Consider the following 25,398-nt stretch of genomic DNA (forward strand, 5'->3'; position numbering starts at 1 on the left):
ACATCATCTTGTACACCCCAGGACACCATTTCTTTGACACAGGAGCAAACCTCTACCACCACCAAGAGCAAACACACACAACAATGCTGTTTGTCAACCTTTTTCCAGGCTGACATTTCCCTCTGGTGCATCCAAACCCAAAATCCCAGGGTGCTGATACACTTCAGAGTGAATTTCATTTCTGCACGGCGTAATACAAAGCTTTCCAAAAAAAATATATATATAATAATAATGATGAAAAGATATAAAATTCAACCCCCAAAGTAATTCCAGGAACAATTTTACTTGCACAATATCTGACTGGAAAGCAGGCTGGCAGAAATCTGCCCCCATTTTCTGCCAAAACAGGAGTTGAGTCCAATTCTCCTAAGGTATTTCAAGCTCAAGTGCTTCGAAAGCAGCATACTCAGTGAGGAAGTGTTTCCATTATGCTCTTCCCAGCAGCTCCTGCACAGCTGTTTCCTTCCCTGGGACTTGTCCCAGGGCACCTCCAGCACTAAGTGCGTTTGTAGGGACGCCAGCAATTGAAGGGGCAGGGAGCAAAGCAAAGCAACCTGGTGGGAAGTGACCTGGAAGGGGTAGAGTTGCTGAAAGCAGCTGTGACAAATGACATGGATGCAAGTCATCAGGCTGGGGAGGGGGGGAAGGAAAGAAAATTGCAACTAAATTACAATGGAGTCAGGTTGTTCCTTTCCTGACATTGTTCACAGCTTGTCTTCTGCAGTGCTCTAAGTAAAGGCACCTGAGCAGCACTTCTCAGTGTTATTTCCCACAGCAACTAAACCTCAGCATCATGGCAAGACAAACTCTGCAAGGCAGCCAAGCTGCAGGTCCAGCAAGCTTTCACCTCTGAGCAGAGCTCAGCTACCACCCAGGAGGAGCTTCCACAACACCCATCCAAAACTCACCACCAAGACCTCCCTATGGTGCCTGTTTGCTCTGACATTCCAGAAGCAGGACACCACAGGCTGCAAAAAGTGCAACCAGAGGGATCCCCCCCACCAAAGAAAAGACAAAAGCCTCTGCTGAAAGCTCTCCTTGAGCCAAGCAGTCACTTGAAGAGCCCTCTCCAGAGCGCTCCAAACCTTTGACAGCTCCCAACACCACTCAGGTGTGGCGAGAGTCCTCCTCAGGCTGCATGGTGGAAGGCAGCAGCTGATGTGAGAAGGGGCTTTGGGTAGCCTCCATCCCAGCCACCCCTCTGCTCCCAATCGATTCCTGCCCCATTAAAAGCCAGTCAGGAGCTCTGATTGAAGAGCAGAAGTTTAATGGACTGAGAGCCTGGAAAGAAGCCGGCAGTGACCAAGTCGATTTCTGCACTTGCTAAAAACCAATCCCTGGCTAAATAAAGAAAGGAAAATCAGCTACAGCTATCAATCAAAACAACCTCTTTTTTTTTTTTCCTTTTTTTTTTTTTTAATGCTTTGCCATCAGGGGGTTGGCCAGCAGCAGCCCTCCAGCCCATAGGTGCTCCCCCACTTACCCACAGGAGTGTCCTCGTTGATCAGCAGGTAGGTGTCGAAGAAGTAATTGATGAAGTAGGGCAGGCGGTTGCCTCGACCTGGGAAGAGGACAAAAGGAAGTTGTTATTGCCCTGCCATGGCCTGGGGGAGAGGCTCAGGGCACACAGAGATCACAGTACATTAGAGGTTGGAAGGGACCTCCAGAGATCACAGAATCACTAAGGTTGGAAAAGACCTCAAGGATCATCAAAGTCCAACCTGTCACCCAGCACCTCATGACCACTAAACCATGTCAGTAAGTGCCACATCCAATCCCCTCTTGAACACCTCCAGGCAGGGTGACTCCACCACCTCCCTGGGCAGCACATTCGGATGTCTAACAACTCTCTCTGGGAAGAACTTTCTCCTCACCTCCAGCCTAAGCTTCCCCCTGCACAGCTTCAGACTGTGTCCTCTTGTTCTGGGGCTGGTTGCCTGGGAGAAGAGACCAACTCCCACCTGGCTGCAACCTCCCTTCAGGTAGTTGCAGAGAGCAATAAGGTCACCCCTGAGCCTCCTCTTCTCCAGGATAAACAATCCCAGCTCCTTCAGCCTCTAACTCATCCAGCCCAACCCCCCTGCCAAAGCAGGGGCACCTAAGAGTAGTTTGTGCAGGAATGCATCCAGGTGGGTTTGGAAAGCCTCCAGAGAAGGAAACTCCACAATCCCCCTGGGCAGCCTGTTCCAGGGCTCTGTCACCCTCACTGGAAAGAAGTTTCTTCTCATGTCCTTCTCTGTTCATGCTTTAACCTGTTGTTTCTTTTCTCATCACTGTGCACCACCCAAAAGAGCCTGGCCCCCTCCACTGGACCCCCACCCCTCAGCTCTTGAGAGACATTGATCAGATCCCCTCTCAGCCTTCTCTTCTCCACACTAAACAGCCCCAGGGCTCTCAGTCTCTCTTCACAGGGAGATGCTCAAGTCCCCTAAGCATCCTCAGGGCTCTCCCTTGGACTCTCTCCAGCAGGTCTCTGTCTCTCTTGAACTGGGGAGCCCCAAACTGGACACAGGATTGCAGCTGTGCTCTCAGCAGGGCAGAGCAGAGGAGGGGAAGAACCTCCCTAGCCCTGCTGGCCACACTTTTCTTGCTGCACCCCAGGATGCCATTGGCTCTCTTGGCCACAAGGGCACATTGCTGTCCCATGGATCACTTGCTGTCCACCAGCACTCCAAGGTCTTTCTCCGTGGAGCTGCTTTCCAGCAGGGCAGCTCCTAACCTGTCCTGGTTCCTGTTGTTATTCCTCCCCAGATACAGGACCCTGCACTTGTCCTTGTTGAACTCCATGAGGTTTGCCTGCAGCCAGCTCTCAGCCTGTCCAGGTCACCTTGGATGGCTGCACAGCCTGACAGCTGTCAGCCAACCCCCCCCCAGTTTTGTATCATGAACAAACTTGCTGAGGGTAATCTCAATGCCCTCTGCCAGGTCATTGATAAAGATATCAAACAAAACTGGACACACTACAGATCCCTCAGGAACACCACTGGCCACAGGCCTCCAAGCTGACTCTATGCCACAGATCACAAGCCTCTGAACTGTTGTGGAGCCAGTTTGCAACCCACCTCACTGACCAACCCTCTGTGCCACATCTCCTGAGCTTTTCTTGGTGCCCATGGCACACCAAGCTTGTTGCTTGGCATCACACTGTTGAAGAGCAACCCCAAGATGAGGAAGCATCACCTATTGTCCCCCATAGAAGCTGGTTGGAGATCCTCTTCCTTCCACCAGCCTTTCTGTATTTATTCTTTTGCAGAGGGGAGGCAGAGGAGAAAGGGGAAAGCCAAGCAGCTTGGGAACCAAAACAGTCAATTATGGGTTTAGCACATGATTAACACTTTCTCTTTGTTCTCATGGTTGAGAGCCTTTCTCCTTGTCAGCCATCCCAGTCAAACCCAGAGTGCCTCCCCTCTCCCATCACCTTTCCCTCTAATTGTCTCTTTTTGCCTTTAATAGAGTCAGAGAATTGTCAGGGTTGGAAGGGAGCTCAAGGCTCATCCAGTTCCAACCCCCCTGCCATGGGCAGGGACACCTCACACTCCAGCAGGTTGCTCACAGCCACATCCAGCCTGACTGCAAAAACCTCCAGGGATGAGGCTTCCACCACCTCCTTGGGCAACCTCTGCCAGTCTCTCACCACCCTCATGGGGAAGAATCTCTTCCTAACATCCAATCTGAATCTACCCATCTCTATTTTTATTCCATTCCCCCCAGTCCTATCACTCCCTGACACCCTCAAAAGTCCCTCCCCAGCTTTCTTCAGATACTGGAAGGCCACCATAAGGTCTCCTCAGACCCTTCTCTTCTCCAGACTGATAACCAGGCTCACTTCTTCCTACTCCCTTTCTTCAATGGAGTTGGAAGCTCGGATGCTTGCCTCCAGACCAGAGGGCTCATTAGGTGACATAGAGTTGAGTGTAAAAGCAAGTAGGAGAACAACCACCACAGCCTGAACTGGGGGACAAAAATCAAGCAGAGAAGATTTACCATTCAGGGAATGGAAGAGGTGGTGGAAGGGAAACAATGATTTTCCAAGAAGGTTTGGTGTTGAGAAGGCTGCTTCCAAGGAATGGGTTTTCCTCCAAGTGTAGCTGGAGCCACTCAAGCCTGCAGGCTCTAAAAAAACACCATTTGGCTGCCAGGCATCAAAACCAAGGCTGTGCACAAGTTTGAACTGGTCTGGCCAAAACAGCTCATGCCTGTTGATGGGGAGCCCCAGGAGTCAGTCCCAGGAGGCAAAAGAAGAGGAACAGGTTGAGGCCCCAATCCCTGGAGACATTCAAGGTCAGGCTTGATGGGGCCTTGAGCAACATGAGTTGGAAATGTCCTTACTCACTGGAGGGGAGTTGGACAGGATGACCTTCAAGGGTCCCTTCCAACCTGATGCCCTCTGTGATCCTGTGCCCAGGTCCCAAGCAGAGCCCCCTGGCAAGGAGACTTGCAGGAAGCTAGGGGGCAGCTCTTGGAGGTTTTGATGTGAGCTGAGCCAAAACCCAAGCTCGTGCAAGCACACCAAATTGCCAGCAGAGTGGCAGCATGACACCCCCTCACAAAGCCCCCCACACCAGATGCAGATCCAGGCAAGCTCCATCCAACCTCTAGAGCCATTACACAGCACCATCCTTACCCAAGATGTGCTGCAAGAGCCAAAGACATTGCTCCAGGCAAAGAGAGAGCAAACCCTGGATGGAATCAAGTGTCCAGGTTTCTCTCCTAACCCTGCTACACTTTGCCACCACCCTCAAAATGTGCAGGTAGGGAGCACACATGGTATAGTGGGCATGGTGGTGTTGGATTGATTGGCTGGACTCAGTGATCTTAAGAGGTGTTTTCCAGCCAAAACAATCCTATGGTTCTATGCCTTGTGCTTCAGCATCTCACTTCAAGACACCAGAAACCAGACCAAATTTCACTACTGTCTTGACCTGGAGAGAGGGACAAGTTCCTAACACTTTTCAGGCACGAGTCCCAGCTGTGTTCCCACACAAACCTGCTCAGCACCCTTGGGAAACCCGCTCAGGGGCAACAGAACAACCTGAGCTCCCCCAGGGCTCCCTCTGTAACACGAGAGGGAGTCTCAGCAGTGACCTCTTTCCCGAGGCAGCAGGTTTGGTAGGCACCTTGAGAAAGTGGGAAAGCACTGGAGGCAGCACTCTTGTAAAGGCACATTTAAAACTGGAGTTAAGAAAATGAGAAGGACCTCGACAAAATAGGTTATTTAGAGCTAATGGCATCACTGGAGGCTTCAAAGCATGCTCATAGCTGGCTGCTGTGCTGGCAACCAGCAGGCTTTGAAGGGGGCAGAGGAGGCTAAAACACCTCAAAGCAAGCCCCTTCCCACAGGGGACTGACTGCTGCAAACCATTCCGTTTCAAAAGACAGTTCTGGATACCACCAGGATACTAAAAATGAGTTGCACCTTCCAAATCCAGCTGCATCAGGTGCTGGGAAGCATTTGATCCACTGGGTTGGGAGCCCATGGGAGCTGCATGTTAAGAGAGGAGAGGAACTGGCACCCAAGGACTGGGGGAGCTGAAGGAGGGTCTGGAGGCAGGGCTCTGCTTTGGGCTGCAGATCCCAGGATGAAGAGCAAGGCTGTCACCATGCTGCTGGACAGTCAGCATTCAGAAGGGCAGCAGGTGGTGGGAGGGGATCAAGGGCAAGTCTCAGAATGGTGCCAAAATAGAAGGCAAAAAAAGGTTTTCCTGTGATGAATGGAAACCACCCCTTAAAATAAAGAAGGAAAGCTGTAACTGAAGCCACAGCTCCAGCAGCCCTGAGCAGTCTCTCCACTCACATCACAACCAAGCTCTGGACCAGGGAGGGTTGAGGAGAGAGGTGCTGACACACTGCACACCCTCATTTCTCTTGCCCATCTGCTGTGTTCAGCCCCACTCCCAGAGCAGGACCATGTCCACACCAGCTAGGGCTGCTGTGACTAACCACAAAGAGAGGGATAAAGGAGAAAGTCCTCAGCCAAGCAAGCAGAGGAAGGCCACAAAGATGATCAGGGGGCTGGAGCACTCCCCCTGTGAGGACAGGCTGGGGGAATTGGGTCTGTTCAGCCTGAAGAGAAGGCTCTGGGGAGACATTCTAGCAGCTCTCCAGTACCTGAAGGGAACTACAGGAAAGCTGGAGAGTGGTGATAGGACAAGGGGCAATGGTTTGAAACTAGAGCAGATTTAGATTAGACATCAGGAAGAAGTCCTTCACTGTGAGGGTGATAAGACACTGCAACAGCTTGTCCAGAGAAGTTGTCCAGCCTCATCCCTGGAAGTGTTTAAGACCAGGCTGGATGAGGCTTTGAGCAGCCTGGTCTAGGAGAAGGTGTCCTTGCCCGTGGCAGGGGGGTTGGAACTGGATCTCTTTAAAGGTCCCTTCCAACTCAAGCCATTCTATGATGATCCTATGAAAACTCATCCCCCCACCTCCAATGGGACACACTAAGCCACCTGGGGCAAGGGGACAAATTTTAAGAGGCTCAGGCTGGGACAAAGGACTCCTTAGGCTGTCTCTTTAACTTGTTTCTTTTTTTTTTTCCCCTCCTCCTCCAGAGAAGTGACAGGGCAGTAAACTGGCAAGGCTACACTTGATCCAATCCCACAAGCAAGAGGAGATTGACTCTGCTTGTCACTCACAGCTAATGTCACCCCCTGACTGCTTAATCAGGCTGCCAATCTGGGCAAGCCATCTTGAGGCTTTAGTAGGGGGCTAAAAAAAAACAGGGGGAGAAAAAAGCTTCTATTCCAAAGGGCACAGTGCTATCAACTGGACACACTCTCACCATTGTTTATCAGCAAGCACCACACAGGCACAGACCTTCCCCCAGCCACTCTCTCCCTCCCACCCCCAGCGGCACCGAGGGGCTTCAGGCTATTGATGCACCAAGCCCAATTTTCACAGGGCTTTGCTGCGTGCTCACAGTGTTCATGCAGCCCTTGACATGCCAAAAAGCAGCCCCAGAGCCACATTTGCTGTGCCAGAAGCTTGGTTGTCTCACCAGCTCCCACCCAGCAGCCAGGCTGGACCTCCTGGTCCCCTGCCAGAAGGCAAGGGAAGACCAAAAGCATCGTGCTTGGGGGGTGAAAAGCACAGGGATGGGAGGAGAGCTCTGCCTGCCCAAGCTCCTGCCCTTCCCTCCAGCTGGAATCAGAAAAGAGGGTTTGTGGCTTGGAGAGGAGTCCTTTCCCACACAGTGCATATGAAAGAAAGTTTGGGTGATAATTTTGCTGCTGAAAGCACAAGGAGAAGCCTGCCAGTAAGACCTCCACTGCTGAACAACTAACAAGCTTCTGGTTTCCATCCATGCCTTTTATCCAACTCCTTCTGATTTCCTTGAGGTTTTCATTTATATGCCACATCTCTCACCAGCAGATGGACTTTGTGAACCCATGTCTGGAACTTGCTGAGGTCTCCCTACCAAGGTACACCAGGAGGAACATCTACTGCCTTTGGGTTCATGAGTGCTCTTTGCTCCTCCAAGCCTCTTCCCAGTCACACCACTCTCTCCCAGCAAGGACCAGCAGATGCTCCTCCAAGCCTCTTCCCAGTCACACCACTCCCTCCCAGGAAGGGCCAGCAGATGCTCCTCCAAGCCTCTCTTCCCAGTCACACCACTCTCTCCCAGCAAGGACCAGCAGATGCTCCTCCAAGCCTCTCTTCCCAGTCACACCACTCTCTCCCAGGAAGGGCCAGCAGATGCTCCTCCAAGCCTCTTCCCAGTCACACCACTCTCTCCCAGGAAGGGCCAGCAGATGCTATGTGTGCTTTTTCTCAACTGCAAGGAAAGTGGCTGCCCAGGAGCACAATCTGCAGGTCCCCAGCAGTGCATCTGATGCAGGTGGGTGATCTGCTTACCCACACCAGCCACATCCCCCTTGTGATGATGCTCTGCCTTCAGATATTCAACTGGAGACCCAAAACAGACAGCAGATGTTACCCTTGTACCTCCCAAACATGAGACCCAAGCAGGAAGAAGAGGGTAAAGAGGCACCAGACAGAGCATGATGACTTACCCAGAGAGACCAGCTCCAGGAGCAAGAGGGGAAGCAGAAAGTTGCCAGCAGCAGCCTGACACTTCATGGTTCCTGCCAAAGAAGAAAGGTAGCAATCAAGAGCAGTGCTTCATGGATATTGCTTTGCCTGCCAAAAGCAGGTTTGGGGATGCAGCCCCACCCCAGCTTGCACCTTAGTGCCCTGGCACCACAGGAGGACACCCAGGAGACCAACATTTTTATTAATGCTTCCAAAAAGACACTTCACCCAAGAGTGGCACCACCACCACCACCACTACTTTCTTGGTTTGGGCAGCTCAAACCATCCTCTTGGACAGCACCAAACTGAAACCAGGATTCACTTGGTGCAGGTGATGTGGGGTTTGTTTTGGTTTTTTTGTTGTTGGCTTTGGGGTTTTTTTTCTCCCCACTTTCCAAAGTGTATTTGCTCATCTTGCTCAAGGGGTTAAAGGCAAGGTGACCTCTGTGGGCAGGATGGGAGCAGAAGCAGCCCCAGCTGAGACAAGCTGCTCAAGCACCAAGTGAGATGTTGAGGGTAAGAAGGAGCTGCTGCAAACCCGGGGTGATGAAGCAGTGAGCCATCAGCACTGGGATTTAAGACCTTTTGACAGAGCTGTGTGGGAAGCTTAACACCGAACTCCTGAAGAGGCACCAGGATTTAGGAGGAGCTTCTTCACTGGGAGGGTCACAGAGCACTGGAACACAGGCTCCCCAGAGGGGTTGTGGAGTCTCCTTCTCTGGAGACTTTCAAGACCCATCTGGATGCATTCCTGTGTGACCTATGGTCCTGCTCTGGCAGGGGGGTTGGAGTCAATTTCTTGAGGTCCCTTCCAACCCCTGACATCCTGTGACAGCAGAGCTCCCCAAACCACCCAGGTGGTTGCAAACCTGGCACACTGCAAGAGCAACAGGAGCCAGGCAGGCTTGCAAACGTGTCCTCATCCCACTTTGCCTCTCACATTTGATACAGCACACAACTCCTCACCACAAGGAGTCAGAAGGAAGGGTAAGAGGCAGGTTGCTCAGCACAGCCACACATCCCTCACTGCTTTTCAGACCATGCAATATGAAGGACCAAGCCCAAGAAAGCTCAGCCAAGTGTCCCTTTTGCAAGGGAATTCATACACACAGTGTTTTAAAACATCCCACCCTGGAGGAGAGTTGAAATCATCTCTGCTACACAACAGGAACTCCCAGGCAGCTCTCAGAGAGACATCTCAGGGACACATCTCTGAAGCTCTCCAGAGAATCAAAGAATGAGTAGGGGTTGGAAGGGACCTCTGGAGATCACGAAGTCCAACCCCTCTGCCAGAGCAGGGTCACCTGGAGCAGGTTGCACTAGGCAGGTTTGGAATCTCTCCCCAGCTCTGGGGCACCCAGCACAAGGACATGGACCTGCTGGAGCAGGTCCAGAGAAGGCTTACCAAGATGATCAGAAGGCTGACAGTGCAAGCACCCAGTTCACTTATTCACTCATGCAATGCTAAAACAACACCCTGGGGACTTGGAGGAGGAGGAACAGGACCACAGGGTGTTAGAGTTGGAAGGGACCTCCAGAGGTCATCAAGTCCAACCCCCCCTGCCAGAGCAGGACCCTAGAATCCAGCACAGCTCACACAGGAACACATCCAGATGGGTCCTGAAAGTCTCCAGAGAAGATGACTCCACAACTTCTCTGGGCAGCCTGTTCCAGTGCTCCAGCACCATCACAGTTTTTCCTCATGTTGAGGTGGAACTTCCCATGTTCCAGTTTGCATCCATTGCCTCTTATCCTATCCCAGGGCACCAGTGAGAAGAGCCTGGCCCCCACCCTTCAGATATTTGTAAGCACTGAGAAGATTCCCACTCAGTTTTCTCTTCCCCAGACTAAACAGCCCCAGGTTTCTCACACTTCCCTCATCAAACAGATATTCTAATCCCTTAATTGTCCTCACAACCTTTAATGGACACTCTCTAGGAGTTCCCTATCCCTCCAAAACTGCACACAATACTTCAGACATGCCCTCACTAGGGCAGAGTAAAGGGGGAAGAGAACCTCTCTCAACCCTCTGGTCACATAATGCACCCCAGAAGACCATTGGCCACCAGGGCACATTGCAGGCTCATGGATAACTTATTACCCAGCAGGACTCCAAGGTCCTTCTCTAGGGAGCTGCTTTCCAGCAGGTCAATCCCTCAACCTGCCCTGGTGCAGGGAGTTATTCCTCCTCAATTGCAGGGCTCTACAGTTAACCTTGTGGAACTTCATAGAATCATAGCATGGTTAGGGGCAGAAGGGACCTCCAAAGGTCATCTAGTCCAAGCCCTCCCACAGTAAGCAGGGACATCCTCAACTAGATCAGATTGCCCAGAGCCCTGTTGAGCCTCACCTTGAATATCACCAAGGATTGGGCTCCAACCATCTCCCTGGGCAACCTGTTCCAGTGCTCATGAGGTTCCCCTTTGCTCAGCTCCCCAGTGCCCTTAAATCTTTAGCTTCAGTCAACAGCAGCAGCAGAGTCTCTTCTAACAAAGAAAAACCCCCAAACTTCTCCATTTCCCCCCCTGCTTCAACAAGTTTTGGACTTGATGATCTCAAGGGTCTTGCCCAACCTGAAGGTTCTGTTTCAAGGAGGAGAAAAACCTCAGAGCTCTTTTCTCCACCTTCTACTGTGTTGAAATACCATTGAAAAAAACATTAACTTTCTTCTGAGACCCTCTCAGGCCAAGTGAGCAGAGAGGTGATTTTTTTTTTTTTTCCTTTTCCAGCTTCACAGACCATGTTTAAAACCCAAGAGGGCAGCAGAGAAACAAACCCCAACAATTTAGATGATGTAGAGATAAAAGCAGCTGACAGCATCTCCCTTTTTCTTTTTTAACTCCAGTGTCATGATAAATCTAAATATTGCAGGTTCCCAGTCAGTCACTTCATTATGTAAGTAATTGCCTGAAATGCCATTTGGATTTTGTCTGTCTTCATTAAAGCTGCAGCTCTCCACTGGTTCTCTGAGATGGTTCACTCCAATATTGCAAATCTAGGGGATGGGATGGAGAAACCTCCAGGGAGAGCTTAAAAATGGTGACTAAGAGCATGTTAAATCTGCACCTTCTGCCTGAAAGAGGCTCTTTGTAGGAAGCCTTTGGTGCAGTTTCCAGCATAATAATGTCTCTGGGCAAGACATCTCAGGGAACTTAACTCCTGGCCCTTGGCTGCTGAAGCACTAATGTTAAAGCAGAGATTTCCCAGTCCACTGACAACCACTCCCCAAGGCATGGGAAGCAGCTGACAGAGCCACATTAAATGGTGATGGATGGGAACTGGAGGAACCTCTAGCACTGAAACACCACTCTGCAAAGAGCTCCAGGGCTTGAGGAGTTAGGAAGCAGCTCTGATTGAGCAAAGCTTTTTCAGCCCACTTGCCCCAAATGCCTGGTGAGACCACATCTGGGGTGTTGTGTCCAGTTCTGGGCTCCCCACTTCCAGAGGGAGAGGGATATACCAGAGAGAGTCCAGCAGAGGTCATGAGGATGATGAAGGGACTGGAACAGCTGTCTGCTGAGGAAAGGCGGAGAGACCTGGGGTTGTTACATCTGAAGAAGAGGGGAAAAAATTGAGAGAGGACCTTATTAATGTTTCCAAACATCTGAGGAGTGGGTGTCAAGGAAAAGGAGCCAGGCTCTTTTCAGTGGTGTCCTGTGATAGGACAAGTGGAAACTGGTACAAACTACAACACCAGAAGTTCCACAGAATCAATAAGGTTGGAAAAGACCTCAAGGATCATCAAAGTCCAACCTGTCACCCAAGACCTCATGGCCACTTTTTTTTTTTTTTTTTGGGGCACTTAGTGTCATGGTTTAGTAGTAACGATGAGGAAAAACTTCTTTACTGTGAGGGTGACAGAGCCCCAAAACAGGCTGCCCAGAGAGGTCACGGGGTCTCCTTCTCTGGAGACTTTCAAGACCTGTCTGGAGGTGTTCCTGTGTGGCCTGCCCTAGGTGATCCTACTCTGGCAGGGTGGTTGGACTCTCTAATCTCCAGAGATCCTTTTCCAGCTCCTAACATTCCATGATTCCACAAAATGCCTCCTTCCCAAGTCTATCTCCTCCCCAGGGAGATGCTCTGGTAAGGGCCACCTGCAAGCTTGGGAAGTGGTTGGGTTTTTGTTGGGTTGTTTTGTTTTTTTTTTGCTGCTTCAACAGCAAAAGATGACACCTGCTTGAATAACCAGGCAGAGTCTGGCTGCAACATGCTCCAACCCTTGGCACACATCAATCCAAGCGATGCTGGCTTTTAGCATCTCACCTAGAGATGCTCCCTCTTCTCAAGTCTGCACCACACATTAGAATCATAGAATCAGTCAGGGTTGGAAGGGACCACAAGGATCAGCCAGTTCCAACCCCCCTGCCGTGGGCAGGGACACCTCACACTGGATCAGGCTGGCCACAGCCTCATCCAGCCTGGCCTTAAACACCTCCAGGGATGGGGCCTCAACCACCTCCCTGGGCAACCCATTCCAGGCTCTCACCACTCTCATGGGGAAGAACTTCTTCCTCACACCCAGCCTGAATCTCCCCACTTCCAGCTTTATTCCATCCCCCTAGTCCTATCACTACCTGATATCCTAAAAAGTCCCTCCCCGGCTTTCTTGTAAGCCCCCTTCAGATGCTGGAGATTACTCTTGGAGTGGTTAAAGCTCAGCTTCCAGGCTGTGCACCCGTACTGCTTGTTTCCAAACTGCACTGCTGGGACACAACAGCAACACAAAACCCCCTGAATCACCTCCACCCTCAGAGCAGCAACCTCTGTGCCTTGCTGGCAGAGATGATCTCCCATTTGAACTGCTGCTGACATCTTTAATCAATCCCCCAGGCCCCCAGCTCCTCTCCCCAGCCTTCAGCTGCTCTCCCTTCCCCAGACAGCACCCTGACACTTGCACCTCAAAATTTATGGTGGCTGCGTTCACTCGGCGCTGTGCTGGGAGCGGAAAGCAGGAACGAAAGCGTAAATCAAAGCAGCTCCCTAGTGGCTTCCATCAGAGGAACCTGCACGGGCCTGCCCTGGGCTTGGGGGCTCTCCTTCTCTGGAGGCTTCCAAGACCCATCTGGATGTGTTCCTGTCTGACCTGTGCTGGATTCTATGGCTCTGCTCTGGCAGAGGGGTTGGACTTGGTCTCCAGAGGTCCCTTCCAACCCCTAACACCCTGCGATGACCTCCAGAGGTCCCTTCCAACCCCTAACACCCTGCGATGACCTCCAGAGGTCCCTTCCAACCCCTAACACCCTGCGATGACCTCCAGAGGTCCCTTCCAACCCCTAACACCCTGCGATGACCTCCAGAGGTCCCTTCCAACCCCTAACACCCTGCGATGACCTCCAGAGGTCCCTTCCAACCCCTAACACCCTGCGATGACCTCCAGAGGTCCCTTCCAACCCCTAACACCCTGCGATGACCTCCAGAGGTCCCTTCCAACCCCTAACACCCTGCGATGACCTCCAGAGGTCCCTTCCAACCCCTAACACCCTGCGATGACCTCCAGAGGTCCCTTCCAACCTCTGCTATTCTATGATTCCCCCAAAAGCCCCCTCTCAAACCCCTCTCCTCTCAAAGAGGGCAGCCCTGCAGCCAGCACTGCCCACCTGCACTCTTTGCCCCTTTGAAAGCAGAGTGGAAGTCCCAGAAATGCTACCAGGATCCCCTATTGTGCCCATGGCATCCAGCCAGCTGCTGGAAAAATCCTTTCCACCCAGCACAGGATCCATGGCCACTGTCCCCAGCTTCCTCCATAGAATCACAGAACTCTTTCAGTTGAAAAAGACCTCCAAGATCAAGTCCAAGCATCCACCTAAGACCACCACAGCCATTAGGATCATAGAATTGTTTCAGCTGGAGAAGACCTCCAAGATGTTTGAGTCCAACCTTCAACCTAAGACCACCACGGGTGTTCAACTGTGTCCTGAAGTGCCATGCCAACATGTTTCTTGAACACCTCCAGGGACAGTGATCCTCACCACCTCCCTGGGCAGCCTGTTCATGATGTCAGCCAACTGAGAAGAGTGGCCAGGAGATTCACAGACTAGGTTGGGTTGGAAGGAACCTTGAAGATCATCTAGTTCCCCCTTCCCAATGTGGGCAGGGACACCTTCCACTAGAGCCCAGCTTGCTCAAGTCCTCATCCAGCCTGGCCTTAAACACCTCCATGGAGGGGGCATCCATGACCTCCCTGGACAACCTGTTCCAGTGTCTCACTGTAAAGAATTTCTTCCTAATCTCCAGTCTAAATCTGCCCTCTTCCAGGAGAAATCCATTGCCTCTTCTCCTGTCACTGCAAGCCTTTGTAAAAAGTCCCTTCCCAGCTTTCTTGTAGCCCCCTCCAGGTAGTGGATGCTCCACCAGGGGCCACCAGCAAACGTGCATCAGGGAAAGCACTCTCACACCATCCTCTTCAAAGCACAAGGCTTAGCACTGACCCTCAAGCCTAAGCACAGCAAGCTGCAGAGGAACAGCAGCTTCTGCTTCCTCAGCTTTCCCATCCCTCTGCTCCTCAAATGGAAGCATTGCTGGAAATCCACATTCTCTTTCTATTGCTTCATGGCCAGGTCTTTACAATAAAACAGGATTCTGGAGTGAGTCCAGAGGAGGGTCACAAAGATGATCCCAGAGCTGGAGCACCTCTGCTGTGAGGATGATGGACTGGATGGATCTTGGAGGTCTCTTCCAACCTGGTTGATTCTATGATTCTAGGACAGGCTGAGGGAGCTGGGGGTGTTCAGCCTGGAGAAGAGAAGACTTCAGGGGGGGCACCTTAGAGCTGCCTTCCAACACCTGAAGGGATCCTACAGGAAAGCTGGAGAAGGACTTTCCATAAGGGTGCCTAGAGACAGGACAAGGGGGAATGGTTGGAAAATGGTTGGAAGCTAAGGGAGAGGAGGTTTAAACTGGATCTTAGGAAGAAGTTCTTCAGGATGAGGGTGGTGAGAGTCTAGAACAGGTTGCCCAGGAAGGTTGTGGATGCCTCCTCTCTGGGAGGTGTTCAAAGCCAGGCTGGATGAAGCTTTGAGCAAGCAAATCTAGTTGAGAGGCATCCCTGCCTATGGGGAATCCATCAAAGAATGGCTTAGCTTGAAAGGGACCTCAGAGATCATCTGCTCCAACCTCCCTGCCTATAGGAGTAGATGATCTCTGAGGTCCCTTTCAAGCTAAGCCATTCTTTGCTTCAAGAGGAATCATAAAAGCAAAAATTAACTTTTTTTTCCCCTCTCTCACACATTGGCACAAGCTTCTCCACAAATCATAATTCCTTAAAAAAAATAACAAATTGCCCAACAGGGTAATCAGCAGCAAATTGATATTGATAAATAAGCTTTTCTTCTGTGCAGTAGGTGGCTTATTTTAATCTAATGAGGTTTATATTTCCCCTCAGCTTTCAGAGTCCATGATGAAGAACTGCCCAAGCCAGAATTACGAAGCACTTTGAAATATTGTAATTTTATGGCTCATTTTGTCAGGACTCTTGAAAATGAGATTTGTTCCCAGGGAAAAAAAAAAATACCCCCTCCCCCCCCTTTTTTTTTTTCTATTATTATTTTGATTTTTTTTCTCATTCCATTCCCTGCAGTGAAAGGGGGAAAAAAATAAATATATTCCTTTGTTAAATAAATACAGGGCAGCATATTTGTATTTATGTGGTGTTGGGGGAAGGATGGAACAGAACAGGGAGTGTGGCTGCCACAACCTAAGCCTCAACACTATGCTTGCAGGAGGCAAAGTACGAGAGAGGTTTTCTTTTCTCCCTTTCCTCCATCCCCAAAGCAAGGCTGAGGTTGAAGACAGAGGGGGGAGGGTTCATGGATTCATAGGATGGTTTGGGTTGGAAGGGTTTCAAATCCCCTGCCACAGGCAGGAACACCTTCTACTAGAGCAGGTTGCTCAAGGTCCTGTCCAACCTGGCCTTGAGCACCTGCAGGGAGGAGGAGGCACATCCACAACCTCCCTGAGCAACCTGTTCCAGTGTCTCACCACCCTCACTGGAAAGAATTCCTTCCTCATCTCCAGGGTAAATCTGTCCTCCTCAAGCTTCAGTCCATTCCCTCTTGTCCTATCACTCCAGGCCTTTGCAAACACTCCCTCCTCAGTTCTCTTGTAACCCCCTGCAGGTACTGGAAGGCTGCTATTAACATCTCCCCAGATCCTCCTCTTCTCCAGGCTCAACAGCCCCAGCTCTCTCAGCCATAGGGGAGGTTCTCCAGCCCTCTGATCATTTTCATGGCCTCCTCTGGACCTGTTCCAGGAGTTTGATGTTTTCTCCTACCCAGCCCAGGAGATGGCCACAAAGCCAACAGCAAGTCCAAGCTTCTCTGCTAGTATCAAAACCTTCCTTCCCACAAAGATAAAGCTGGAGCTGTTACTTACTAACAACCAGCAACACCAAAGCTTCCCTCTTTTCCAGCAGTTTCCTCCCATGTCTGACCAAGGACAGGAGCAGAAACATGTTGCTGGGGCTGTGAAAGGTTTCCTTTTCCCATGGGAAACAAGCATTAGGGTCCAAGCCAACATCACCTCTTTGTTCAACAGCCTAAGACCAGAAGGAAGTGTGAATTTCTCAGGCTGTGCAGGGAAACTTTGGGTTGGAAGTGAGTTATCCAAGCTACTGCAGCTGACATAAAATAAGCACAGAATGTCAAGGGCTGGAAGGGACCTCCAGAGATCATCCAGTCCAACCCCCCTGCCAAAGGAGAAGCACCTAGGGCAGGTCACACAGGAACACATCCAGGCAGGTTTTCAGTGACTCCAGAGAAGGAGACTCCACAGCCTCCCTGGGCAGCCTGTTCCAGTGCTCTGTCATCCTCACTGTAAAGAAGTTTCTCCTCATGTTGAGGTGGAACCTCCTGTGTTCCAGCTCCTACCTGTTGTTCCTTGTCCTATCACTGGGCACCACCAAAAAGAGCCTGGCATCTTCATCTTGACACCCACCCCTCAGATATTGATAGACATTGACCAGATCCCTTCTCAGCCTTCTCTTCAGGACTAAACAGCCCCAGGGCTCTCAGTCTTTCTTCACAGGGGAGATGCTCAAGTCCCTCTATTCAGCATTTGATGATACCAAGCAGACTGGTGGGATTTACAAGACTGAAGGCTGGGACGCCATCCACAGGGACCTGGACAGGCTAGAGATGTGGGCTCAGGAGAACCTCAGGAGGTTCAACAAGACCAAGCCCAGAAGTCTAAACATACCCTGGGCTGCATCAAAAAAAAAAGTGGGGCCAGCAGATGAAGAAAGGTGATTCTGTCACTCTGCTCTGGTGAGACCTCACCTGGAGTACTGTGCCCAGCTCTGGGGCACCCAGCACAAGGACATGGACCTGCTGGAGCAGGTCCAGAGAAGGCTTACCAAGATGATCAGAAGGCTGACAGTGCAAGCACCCAGTTCACTTATTCACTCATACAATGCTAAAATAACACCCTGGGGACTTGGAGGAGGAGGAACAGGACCACAGGGTGTCAGGGTTGGAAGGGACCTCCAGAGATCATCAAGTCCAACCACCCCTGCCAGAGCACAGGTCACAGGTCACACAGGAACACATCCAGATGGGGCTGGAAAGTCTCCAGAGAAGGAGACTCCACAACCTCTCTGGGCAGCCTGTTCCAGTGCTCTGTGAGCCTCCCAGTGCAGAAGTTCCTCCTCATGTTGAGGTGGAACCTCCTGTGCTGGAGTTTCTATCCACTGCCCCTTGTCCTATTCCAGGGCACAAATGAGCAGATGCTGCCCCTTCCTTCCTGACCCCCAGCCCTCAGATATTTATAGACATTGATTAGATTCCCCTCTCAATCTTCTCCTCTCCTATTCCCTGTCACAGAAATCATGGCCAGCCATGCTTCCACAACATAGACCAGGCTGGATGTGGCTCTAAGCAACCTGATCTAGTGTGAGGTGTCCCTGTTCATGGCAGGGAGGGGGGTTGGAACTGGCTGATCCTTGAGGTCCCTTCCAACCCTAACAATTCCATGATTTTCTGCCACATCCACCCTTGCCACCCTCAGGTGCAGCTTTCCAAGGAGCATCATCACCTTTTTGCAGCAGCAGGCAGCTGTAAGCTTCGCTCTAAGCACAGCCCCTAACAGCACCCACCCCGAGAGTGAGCCATCAGGCACGGAACCAGGAGCTCTTGACAATCAGTAACCCAACCACATCTCAAAGCCCTGCCTCAGAAGAGATGGGTTCGTTATTTAACTTCATCTTCCCTTGGCAAACACCCATCAAAGCAGACAGCACAGGCAAGCCCAGCAGCACAGGAGCCTGGGCAGATGCTTACCCAGGATCTCACCCCACCTCCCTACCTCCAGCTGCTCCTAAGGCTCCAGGGCTGGCTGTTTGCATCGTTAAGAGGGGTTGTTTTGGTTGGAAACGATCTTTAAGGTCATCAGTCCGACCATTAAGCCGACAATGCCAAGTCACCACTAAACCCTGTCCCTCAGCACCAGGACTAAGCAACAAAGCTATTTCACAGAGTCACAGAATTGCCTCGATTGAAAGAGTGAATTTTGATGTTTGTAGGTCACAAAAGCCTCAAACCAAGCCTCATCCCCCTTTAACATCATTCAAAGTCTTGGCTGTCAGGGAGTGATAGGACTAGGGGGAATAGAAAAAAAAAATAGAAATGGGTAGATTCAGGTTGGAGGTTAGGAAGAAATTTTTCACCACGAGGGCGATGAGACACTGGAACAGGTTGCCCAGGGAGGTGGTGGAAGCCTCATCCCTGGAAGTTTTGAAGGCCAGGCTGGAAGTGGTTCTGAGCAACCTGCTCTAGTGTGAGGTGTCCCTGCCCGTGGCAGGGGGATTGGAACTGGCTGATCCTTGAGGTCCCTTCCAACCCTGACAATTCTGTGATTATTGGAAGAGGCAGGATGCTGTAAGCAGGAAAGCAGACAGAGGTTTGGACTGAAAGAGACCTTTAAGATTGAGTCCAGTTATTAGCCCAACACTCGCAAGTCCTCCACTAAATCATAGAATTATAAAATGTTTCTTGTTATATCCAACATAAACCTCCCCTGGTGCAATACCACAGACTCACAGAATCAGAATGGCTTCAGCTGAAAGGGACCTCAAGGACCATCTAGTTCCAACCACCCTGACACGGGCAGGGACACCTCACTCTAGAGCAGGTTGCTCACAGCCACCTCCAGCCTGGCTGCAAAAACCTCCAGGCATGAGGCTTCCACCACCTCCCTGGGCAACCTGTTCCAGTGTCTCACCACCCTCATGGGGAAGAATTTCTTCCTAACATCCAATCTGAACCTACCCATTTCTAGTTTTGTTCCGTTCCCCCTAGTCCTGTCATTACCTGACACCCTCAGAAGTCCCTCCCCATATCCCCAAGCACTGTCATCTACACAACTCTTAAGTACCTCCGTGGATGGGGACTCCTCCACCACCTCCCTGGGCAGCCTGGTCCAATGCCTGATAAACCCTTTCAGAGAAGAAATTCTTCCTAATACCCAATCTAAACCTCCCCTAGTGTAACTTGAGGCCCTTTTCCCTTTTGTTCCACCACTTGTTACTTGATCCAACAGACCACATCTCCACCATCTCCTTTCAGGGAGCTGTAGACAGTAAGGTGGCCTCCCCCCACCCCCTCAGCCTCCTTTTCTCCACACTTTTTGTTCAATCTTTTGCTAAAACCCAACTGCAAGTTTGAAAGGTAGATCTCAAAAAAAAAAAAAAAAAAAAAAAAAGGGAGAAATTTGGGTGCTTTGGAGAAGATAAAAAAAAAAAAAAAAAAAAACAACCCACCCACACAAACCAACTCAACCCAGACTAAAAACCCACTGAGCAACCTGAGCTGCAAAAGCTCTCAGGCCATTTCTTTGCCTCAGCCAAATCAAGAGAGAAGTGTCCTTGCTGCTTTCACACAAAGCTCACTTAACTTGGGTGAGAGGCACTTTGCTGCAGCAGAGCTTTTCAAGGCCCCCTGGCTGTTTGAGCTAAGAAAAGGGAGGCTTGACCTGATGGACTAACACCGTGGGCATTGCTGGGGCTAATCACTCAGTAGATCAAAATTTAGGAGAGGGTGGGGGGGGAAAAAAAACCAACCAAAAAAAACCCCCACCAAACCAAAGTGGTAAAGACAGTATGGAGAAAGGAAGATGGGGGCTCCTTTGGAGGAAAACCCCTCCACAAAAATCCCTCAATGCCAGACAGCAGCCCCCCAAGAGCAGGGAGGCAAACAAAGGCAAAGGCGTTCAGCAGAGATGAAGTTATTTGAATTAATGACAGCAGTTCATCATTAGTGACAGGCTTGTTCATGCAAGCCCTTTTAGAACCCCAGCTGTGGCTGGGGACCCTCCAAAGCTGCCCAGTTCCTCTCCTCCATGCCCCTTTTCCAAGCTGCAGCAGCCCAGGCACCAGTTCTTCCACCCTATTTCCATCAAGATTTTGGCCCCAGTGGCTTTTAGAACCCCAGGTGTGGCTGAGGACCCTCCAAGCTGCCCAGTTCCTCTCCTCCATGCCCCTTTTCCAAGCTGCAGCAGCCCAGGCACCAGGTTTTCACCCTATTTCCATCCAGATCTTGGCCCCAGTGACTTTGTCCCCGTATACTCCAAGCAGGACCATCTTTCTCTCCTGGCTAGCAGTTGTTAGATCAAATGCACAGATCAGAGCAAAGCAATTCAGACTAAGGATGGAAAAAAACCTCACTGCAATGCTGGCTCTGGCAGAGGCTGGGGAAGGGACATTAGGGCTCTCACACACTCAAATCAGTTTCCACCACAAGACAAATCCAGCAAGGTCCTTAGCCTTGGGGCATGGGTTCAAACCATGCCTCTACCAGGCTGTCTAGCAGAAAGAGAGACAATTGTGTGCTCAGGGCAGCCTCTCTGATCCTTTGTGGAGCACACCACAGTCAGAAAGGATCCAGCAGAACCACATTCTGACACCTCACAGACCAAAAATCACCAGGTTCCACAAAAGCAAAGGTTTCTTACCCATGTTAATTTGAGCTTGGCATGCTGCATGGCACAGCCCAAGCATAAAAGCTGCTTCAGCCCCCTGGGCATCATCAAACCAGGGACACCTGCAAGATTCAGGTGAGTTTTAACCACTGGGATTCCCCCACAGCAGCTGCAGAACTTGCAGGCTGAAATAGGGTCCAGCAGCAATGCAAGCACAAAGGCATGAATTATGATGTTTGTAGGTCACAAAAGCCTCAAACCAACCCTCATCCCCCTTTAACATCATTAAAAGTCTTGGCTGTCAGGTGGTGATAGGACTAGGGGGAATGGGAAAAAAAAGGAAATAGAAATGGGTAGCTTCAGGTTGGATGTTAGGAAGAAGTTTTTCCCCATGAGGGTGGTGAGACAGTGGAAGAGGTTGCCCAGGGAGGTGGTGGAAGCCTCATCCCTGGAGGTTTTTGCAGCCAGGCTGGATGTGGCTCTGAGCAACCTGCTCTAGAGTGAGGTGTCCCTGCCCATGGCAGGGGGGTTGGAACTGGCTGATCCCTGAGGTCCCTTCCATCCCTAACAACTCTATGATTCTATGATTACTGGAAGAGGCAGGATGCTGTAAGCAGGAAAGCAGGCAGAGGTTTCAAGATGCACTTCGCTTCGTGAGCACAGATACTTCAAACCTTCAGTTAAATTGGCTGTCTCCAACCACCTGGGACGTTTTACACCCCAATGAGAGGCCACAGGCCAGCCCCTCATCAAACCAACCCCATATCCTAAAGCTGCTTAAATTTAAAGCTAATCTGTCCTCAAGACCATCTGAAAAACTTCACCACTTTTTACAGGCATCCTCACCACCTCGGCAGCTCCCGAGGTGTGCTCTGAAGAGGCTTCCAAAGCTCTTTCTCCTCTGCACACCTTCTCATCAAGTCAACAGAGAAGCTACCACACCATGGACACAATTCTGGAGATTATTGCAGCTGGGCAGCAGAAAAAGGTTTCTGGTGCTACCATCTCTTTGCTGTATGGAGGTGATGCCCCTGGGAGGGACATGCAGCCTCTTTACACATGGGCTGGGGATCCTTCTCAAGCCAGCTACCTCCAAGCTGTGCAGCTCCCACCTCTTGCAAACATTTTTTCCTCCCTCCCACTTATCACCAAAGGAGAGGGAAAAAAAATAGGAAGCAGGAGAACATCAATTTTTACAGTTTCCCATAAAGGGAGTGTTTTACAACTGGGTCTTAAAACAAAACATTGTTTTTTCATGACACGATCTTGACTTGGTGCTGCAAAACCTACAGTTCTAAAACAAGAGAGCTTTGTGCTGGGAAGGGAGGGAGGGAGTGAGGGAAGGAGGTGGAGAAGGAAAATGGAATTGCAAAGGCAGAAGAAACGATGGTAAAACTCCCTTCCTTGAAACACCCTCCACGGTAAAACTCCCTTGAAACACCCACCTGGAGTCTGACACATGCAGGCTTCCTATGGGAACACCTTATCCCACAAAAAAAAAAAAAAAAAAAAAAACACACCACCCCAAAACCCATTCAACAAACTAATCCGTGCATCAACTCCATCCCGAAGCATCCCACGCTGCCGCAGGCTTCTCCAGGAAGACCCCCGGGGAAGGAGCTAGGCTTATTGCGTGCAGCCCAGCCCACGGTGGCACCGCGAAGTGGCAGCTCTGCCAGCCCTCCCCCGACCCTCCTCACAGCAAGGGTTCTGCCACCCGATAAGGCTTTACCTCCAGCACAGGGAAAACGATTCCAAACCGCAACAACGGCAACAAAAGAAAGACGTTCACCAGTACAGAAAACTTCTCTCTCCAGCATCACCCTCCCCTCCCAGAAATCACTGGTGGGTAAGAGGAGAAACAGCTCGGAGTGATGAGAGAGGCTGACGAGAGGGTGCTGAGAGCATCCCGGGAACTACCGACACGGGACTGGGTTTAGATTTGCCCTCCTCACGCTGGGTACCCATGGGAGAGTGCCAGGCTGTGCCCCCACCCCAGCCAGTTCCAGTATCCACCTGCAGACACACAGCACAATATCCCATCCTCTGCAGCCTTGATCTGGCCAAACCAGCCCCCTCTGCTCTGCTTTTCCTTTAAAAACTGAAAGAGAAAAGGGAAAGAAAAGAACCGTTGCCTTCTCTATCTAATAGTTCCTTTCTCCTTTTACTTTTTTTGTTTTGGTTGTGGTTTGGGGTTTTTTTTTTTGGACAGGTTTATTACTCCCACCACCACAGACCTTACATTTTCCCCAATTAAACACCAGTACCAAAGCCCTACACCTGTATTTCTAACTCCAAGTGGACATCAGCTGCTCTTTACCTCCGTGCAGCATCCCAAAAAAATTCCCCGATCAGAACAAAGGAGTTGATGCTGGGGAGATCAAACCAAAGAAGACTGCCGGGGCGGGGGGAAAAAAGCTGCCACAAAGAGCTGGAATGCTCCTAACGAACTCCCAACTCTGCCAGTGAAAAGGATGGGTAATGGAATTTATCCAACTGCCTTTAGTAGGGACCAGGCTCTTCAAGTTGGAGCATTTGCTTTCTTTCAAAGGCTCCGGTGATGACTCCGAGGCAGCTGAAAGCTCAAGATGTCTGGCCAAGTTGGATGGACGTGGGGGTACAGCTATTTGAGGTGATCAGGGAAACGTTTCTTTGGAGGAAAAGAGAATTGCAGGTTTTGGTGATGGTGTTTTGTGGTTTGTTTTTGATTGGGTTTTTTTGTGGGGTGCTTTTTTTTTTTTTTTTTTTTTTTTTTTTGAGGATTAAGGAAATGAGGAGCGAGCAAAGAAGGAGAAAAAAAGCAAAAGGAAATCTCACATAAAATGTTTTCACGAGAAATACAAAGAAAACCATTCGGGGGAAGTTTGTCCTTTTGAAAAGCGCTTTTCCTAAAGCTGTTTTCCCATTTCATCTGTTTTTGAAGGGATTAAAACCCACCCACCTTCTCTCCATCCCCACGACGCCTCAGAAGAAGTTCAGCCCCGAGAAACTTTGCAGCTTCTCATCACCACCTCCTCCTCCTCCCGAGCTACGAACTGGAGCTGAGGATGGATTTGGGGATGGGGTTGGCTTGAGGGGGGAAGGACACGGTGCTTGCTCTTTCAGGGGTAGCAGAGGAGACACCAACACGCGTTAGTATTTTTTGTGGCGCAAAGGAAGGACGGTTGGGAATTCCACACCCCCCCCCCCTGCACCCCCAACCCAAAAATTAAATAAATACAATGATGATGATGATACAGGCTCACCCCAAACAAGTTGTCCCCTTGGAGCAAGCAAATAAAAGAGGTTTGGGAAGGAGGGCAGCGTGCAAAGCCACCCCAGAGGTACGGAACATAGCGAAGAAAGGCGGCGGGGAGGGAGATGCCGGCTCCGCACCCGCGCATCCTGCGCACCCCCCAACCCCAAAGAACGAACGAACCGCGGAAGGGGGAAAAAAAAATCCTCGCAGGGTATTACCTGTGCTGTCGCTGCCTGGTGTCAGCGGAGACCCCCCATGTCCCCCCCCTCCCCGTCGCCCGAGTGAGCTGGAGGAGGAGGAGGCGGAGAGGAGGAGGAGGAGGAAGGGGTGGGGAAGGAGCCTGACGCGGGCAGCGCAGCGCCCCTGCTCCAGGTAAGCGGTATTTCAGCGCTGGCTCCAGCACCGGCCCCCTCTCCAGCCCCTGGGGACACTGGGCAGCCAGCCCCCTCCCCAGGATCACCCCCAGACTGATGGGGGCACTCCCCAGCCAGCAGCTGCCTCTGCAAACGCAACTTCAGCCCGTGGCAAGCAATAGCCAGTTTAGCTGCGTCTTTGGGCGGGGGGATGGTTAACTGCCGGGGTTTGGGGGCTTCTTTTGTGGTTATTACCGTTTTCCTGACCTCTGTGCAGGCCCGCGGAGCACGTAAATGATAGATGAGGAGGAAAGCGATACGGGCACGGCACCGCAGGGCAGTGCCAGGAGAGCCACACAGCAACGGCTCCTCCGAGCTCTTCTCCCTGGGGCAAGACGGAGCCTCCGTTTCTACAGACGCTGCATGCTGCCACCCAGCCCTGCCTGCTCTTGTCACCCTGTCCTCCCTCTCCCAGCTTTCCTAAGCTCAGCAGAATGTCATGGAGCAAACCCCTGCCACTCGACCAAGCCCTCCCTACAAGCAGCTTTAAGGAAAAAGCACCAAAATCTCACCACTTTGCCTCATATTTTGGGTTCTGGTTTTTGGCCCCTTACTACAAGGAGAAGCTACAAACAGCTTTAAGGATAGCATCCAAATTCCATCACTTCGTCCTATTTTACAGGGTTCAGTTTTGGGTCCCTCACTACAAAAAGGAGCCATGTCCAGGGAAGGGCAACAAAGGTGAGGAAGGGGTCTGGAGAACAGGTCTAATGAGGAGCAGCTGAGGGAACTGGGAGTGTTCTACCTGGAGAAAAGGAGGCTGAAAAGAGACCTTCTCATGCTCTACAACTCCCTGAAAAGATAGCAATA

The 25,398-nt window shown here is 50.9% G+C and overlaps 1 protein-coding gene across 1 annotated transcript in view; it reads right to left on the minus strand.

The window, feature by feature from the left end:
* Positions 1-8,079, minus strand: part of CDH23 (cadherin related 23) — a 314,789-nt gene extending 306,710 nt beyond the window's left edge. The window contains exons 1-2 of the mRNA XM_054382408.1: positions 8,013-8,079; positions 1,484-1,561 (exon numbers count right to left, since the gene is read on the minus strand). Of these exons, the coding sequence (XP_054238383.1) occupies positions 1,484-1,561; positions 8,013-8,079 (145 nt within the window). The remainder of the gene's footprint in view (positions 1-1,483; positions 1,562-8,012) is intronic.
* Positions 8,080-25,398: the final 17,319 nt, after the last annotated feature.

Source organism: Indicator indicator, chromosome 7, assembly GCF_027791375.1.
Source record: "Indicator indicator isolate 239-I01 chromosome 7, UM_Iind_1.1, whole genome shotgun sequence".
Classification (NCBI taxonomy): Eukaryota; Metazoa; Chordata; class Aves; order Piciformes; family Indicatoridae; genus Indicator; species Indicator indicator.